Source organism: Pundamilia nyererei, unplaced genomic scaffold (assembly GCF_000239375.1).
Source record: "Pundamilia nyererei isolate P.nyererei 1_Seehausen unplaced genomic scaffold, PunNye1.0 scaffold00302, whole genome shotgun sequence".
Taxonomy (NCBI): Eukaryota; Metazoa; Chordata; class Actinopteri; order Cichliformes; family Cichlidae; genus Pundamilia; species Pundamilia nyererei.
In genome coordinates this window covers 458,628-463,904 of record NW_005187703.1, presented here as the reverse complement: position 1 = coordinate 463,904, position 5,277 = coordinate 458,628, and the positions used below count along the sequence as shown (strand labels likewise).

Genomic DNA, 5,277 nt, shown 5'->3' with positions numbered 1-5,277 from the left:
CTTGGCATCTTTCTTGGCCTTAAGACAACAATTCTGATGCTAAAGATCCAAACGGGACACAAAATAAAAAATAAAAAAAATAAAAAAAATTTATTTTGCTCAAGTAAAAAAAACAACAAAAAACAGGTTTTAGATAAACATCATGTTGAACCTCATTACCTCATCATTAGTGTTCAGTGTCATCAGTGTAATCAATCATAATCATTAATGGTGGAACAAACAACACATAACTTGAATTTATTTATGTGTGATATCTTTAGGATTAGGATTCAACTTTATTGTCATTACACATGTATAAATACAGTGTAACGAAATACAGTTTGCATCTAATTAGAAGTGCAATAAGAGCAATTCTACAGTTAAGTTAAGCAAATATACAGATGTACTACGGCCTAATGTATGGATATACTGATATATACAGATAAGAGTAGTATACATGGGGCAATAGTTATGAACAGATTATGTACAGAGAGACCAAATATACAAATGAACTACAGACAAATGTACAGATGTACAGTACATATGTACAGATATACAGATGATCTGTATAGCATACAGATGTTCTATATTGCTATACAGATGGGCAGATATAGAGATGTACTATGAACAAATATACAGATTTGCTAAATATATACAGATGTGCTGGTGTGTGGTAACAGATCTACAGAGTCCTATGAGTATATCTACAGCAGTGGAAGCGTAGCGCTCTGAGCAGACTATAACAGGGAACAGTGTACGCACTATACCAGAGACTATACTATGTCAGTGTCCTAAACTATAGCAGTAAACAAGTAACCATTTATTGTAAAATAATTTTTTAAAAAAGAACGAACTGAATAATTTATGTATAGAAACAGAAGGCGTTCATTAAAACTTAAACATTTGAAAAATTAACTATAGAAAAATAAAAATACATCTCAGGGTTAAGAAATTGTTGTCTTTTCCATTAGTTTCTTCTTTAGTTGCATTTTACTTGATATGACACTTTAAACTGTATAGTAGACTGTATATATTAAGTAAGTAAGTAAGTAAGTAAAATTTTATTTATATAGCAACTTTCAAGATATAAAATCACAAAGTGCTTCACAACACCCAACAATGAAAAAATAACAAGCAAAATTAATAGAAAGCAGATTTAAAACATTTGTTTTTAACTCATTTTTTAAAGAGATCACAGAGTCTCAAATCGAAAGAAGGAAGAGAGAAAAGTTCCAGAGTCTGGAGGCCACTGAACAGGAGGCTCTGTCTCCGTTTGTTTTCAGCTGAGTATGGGGCCCCACACACACTCATTCACTCACTCAGGTCGTGTGCATGCAAATAAGAAAACGTTTGAATAGGCGCAGGTCACCACACTGTCACCTGAGTTTAGGTTTATGTAAAATCAGCATGTATTTTATTAGTTCATTTTCTTATTCAGCAGATATGATTTGCATAATACAATAAGCAGCCAGATAGAAAAAAATGTTGTTTATATATATTTATGCGTGTGTGTTTCAAAAGTCTGAATGCTTTCTGCATTCAGTTGCAACCAGGTGCAACTATGTGTCAGAGGTCAGTACTAGTTCGCTGGGCGTACAGTTAAAATGGTTTGCATATTCTTTAAGATTGTATGTAAAACATTATGTTACACTGCGTACACATGACACTGTCATAAATTTATAGACACTGTAGGATAAAAACTTTGGATAATCAAGTGCCCTGTCCTTTGTTAAACAGCAGCCTGTGTTTGGTATCTATTTGCATTAGTACCAGCCACCATCACTGCCACCACCCAGAGGCTGACAGTATTTAACTCCAACCCTCATTTTCAGGAGAAAGGTTCAGTCTACCTTCTACTTTGCTGTGAGAGCTGTCTCAAAGGAAGGATGGGTTTTTTTTTCATCACTGTTCAGGTTTATCAGTGTTCTCTTCTATGGACAGATCACTACTGACTTTAAACCATGCATTGAATTTTTCTACGCAGAAACGATACCACAGGGCATCAGTGGAGACGGCTACCAGGCATTATGTCAGTACTATGAAAGTCAATACCACTTTGCCACCCTGTATGACAGAAACCGTCGTATACCATTGTTCTCTGCGTATATACTCAGTCCTGGAGAGGGATCTAGGCCCACAAATACAAACTGGATGATTGAACCACGGGTAAGCTATGTAAAATATCACTGTGTGATGTTCAAAGACAGTCATGTATTTGAACTGCTCTCTTTTGACTGATACGGTATATTTTAAAGATGGTTTTCTTAGAGAGGATGAAGAACAATAGTTACAATGTGAAGGAATCGCTCGTTTGGATGTTAACTGTTTGTTGAAGTGTGTATTCTCTGCATTTTACTGCCACGTTGTTCTCCATCACCTCAAACAATATGCAACACATTTAAAGCAGTTATTTTCCTCCTGCCTGTCCTGCCTTAGATATTGTCATACTATACCACATATAATGTAATAACTTAAATAACACAAATATAACTGAATAAATAACAGGACAAGATAAAGAAGAAAACATACACAAAATTAGATGATCTTTAATAAAACGATGGTTAGAAAAGTCTGTAGGATTTTATTTGCTCTCTCACATTTCAAAATGACATGACTGTGCAGTATGACAGTAATCTCTCAGTGTTACACATTCCCACAAACTCACACTGAAAGACTATTTGCACACACAGTATGACGAATGATAAATAATCTTTGTAGCTTCTAAAGAAATAAAAAGTCTGTCTTTGTTGTCATTCAGCTGGTATCAGACGAATTCAACACAGGAATGAAGTACCAAGGAGATCCTGACCAAAATGTGAAGAACAGCCAGGCAGTCAATGAAGACTATAAACACTCTGGTTATACGAGAGGCCACCTCGCCCCCAGTGGTCACCAACAGACAGAAGAAGACAAAAAGGCTACCTTCACCCTGACAAATATTGTTCCTCAAATGGAAAAGTTCAATAACGGCCCCTGGAAAAATCTGGAAGAAAGGATGGCAGAAAGACTTAAAGTCTGCACATCAAAAATGTATGTTATCACTGGAGTCATGCCTTATAAGGAAGATGAACCCAAGATCAATAACAGGGTGACTGTTCCTGAGTACTTTTGGACTGCTTACTGCTGCCCAACGCTCACAGCTGGACTGCAGAATTACTTTCCTACTTTTGCTGCAGTGGGAAGAAATGATCCCAACAGTAAAGATGACATTGTGAAAAAAAACACAGAAGATGGCCATGATGTGATGGAGATGTCCTTGGAGGACCTGGAGAAGAACCTGCAAAAAAGGCTAAAGATGCCTAAAATGAGTCTCTTTAAAAATGAATGTAAGGAATAAAAGTCTTTTTTCCTTTTGGTTGAACTAAAAAAATCAAATACTTGTCACTAAAATGTTTTAAGATAAAAGTGAAATAAATGAAATGAAATAAACAATAATAAATAGAACTGTAATGTTTTTATCATTAAGTTAAGACAAAACTATATTTTAGAAACATAACATATCTGAGTTTCTTCAAAAAAATGAAAACATCGTACAGCCTTGTGCTGCACGACGGGTTAAATAATACATTTGTAAAAAACTACCTATTTTCCTTTATTTTCATAAAGTATAATATTTTATTATATTTTTCACATTATATGGAGATGAAGTGATTAAATTTTGGTGGTGAAAGAATGCTCTTTGGAGGGTTTACATTTAATAAATATTCAAAAGGATAATTTAATGAGATGATGATGCTTACAGCCAGGGGCGATTTTAGCCCATTTTTGGTGCTTCAGCACCCCTAAAGATTTCTTACTTTTTTGACAATATTTGCTGTTTGTGGGACACACTACTAAAATATAAAAAGCATACAGTACGTAATTGAGATGGAACATTTTAACAACAGAAATAGATAACCCCCACCCCCCCTCCCAAAATGGTTTGTTCCAGCTCTTCTCTACTCTGGCTCTGGTGCCCGAGACGCAGCGGAGCGGAGGTGGAAGCTCCTGCCTTAAAAGAGGACATATTAGCTCCATTTATGGGCTCAAAATGTGGTCATAAATATTTTGTACTTGTAAATCGGTTTTGTATGTGTAAAAAAAAATTGTGTGTGTGTAAAAAAAATTTGTGTGTGGACTTAGCCAAAAAAAACCCTGCAAGTTACAAGTACGAATTTTGACCCTATTTTTCTTCCTTTCATCTGATTGGTCAATGTCATGTCAATCACAAACGTAACAATCCAATCAGAGAACAGATGGGTTTGGCTGTCGGACAGATGTCAGTTTGGCTTATATTTTATAATTTATATTTTATTGTGTTGTGGTTTGCAGTGTTTTGTGCTGTTTCACTTTCATTTGTTTAAAAGGAAAAAGCTGAAAATTTAAGTAGTTAAAAGTTGAAATGTGTTTTTGTATTTTAGAATTTATTTATTACATTTTATGTGGAGTGAATACATAAAAGTATATTTACAGTGTCCCTTAGAGACAAAGCACGTACAAACTCCAAAACACAACGGAAGTGCTCCAGGATGCTAGGGGCTGTGTTGAGCTTTTGTTACCTCGTGGCTACACAAGCCAGGAAGTACCAACAATCGGATTGGGGGTGTGGTAGTAACAGATTAATGAAGTTTTTTTTTATTATTTGAATATATATATATATATGAGTGTTTGTGTATTAATACAAAAACAATAGACATGCTTTCGATTGTGTAATTTAAGTGATCTAGCTAGCTCTGTTTTGGAAGTTCAGTTAACACTAGAAATGTGTTTTGGAGTTTGTACATGCTTCGGAATTTCTAAGTGCTTTGGAGTCTCTAGGGGCCCCCATAAATATTTATATATAAACATACAGTACATAAAGAAAACCACGTTTTGTTTACATTACTAATTCCTTTTGTGCATAATTTTATATTGTTGTTGATAATTAATTACAGCAACAAAACAACCTGAAGAGCCGGTTCGGAGCCGAAAGATCCGGTTCTTTTTAGTGAGCCGAGCCGAAAGAGCCAGTTCTCTAAAAAGAGCCGTAAATCCCATCACTAATACTTTCCCTATTTCAGTAGTGGCTGGGCCGGAGAGAAGGGAGGAGCGGCTACAGCGGAGGGTTGGAGCAGAGTGCACTGCAAAGTGCCGAACCTCAAAGTTAAAAAAGCTAAAATTGACCATCCTGAGTCTTGTCAGATCCTTCAGGGTTACAGTCACAAGCCCAGAGTTCTTTTTTATCATTTTCAATTCTGTGATTAACTTAAACCCCCGGAGAGCAGCCATTTGGCTTTTCTACCTTTACAACCCGGAGAGTTGCCAAATGGCTTTTAGCTA

At 35.6% G+C, this 5,277-nt stretch overlaps 1 protein-coding gene across 1 annotated transcript in view; it reads left to right on the top strand.

The window, feature by feature from the left end:
* Nucleotides 1-1,375: 1,375 nt before the first annotated feature.
* LOC102196230 (endonuclease domain-containing 1 protein-like) overlaps nucleotides 1,376-5,277 on the top strand; it is a 39,571-nt gene continuing 35,669 nt past the window's right edge. Inside the window, exons 1-2 of the mRNA XM_013915426.1 lie at nucleotides 1,376-2,145; nucleotides 2,738-3,305. Of these exons, the coding sequence (XP_013770880.1) occupies nucleotides 2,131-2,145; nucleotides 2,738-3,305 (583 nt within the window). The 5' untranslated portion in view covers nucleotides 1,376-2,130. The remainder of the gene's footprint in view (nucleotides 2,146-2,737; nucleotides 3,306-5,277) is intronic.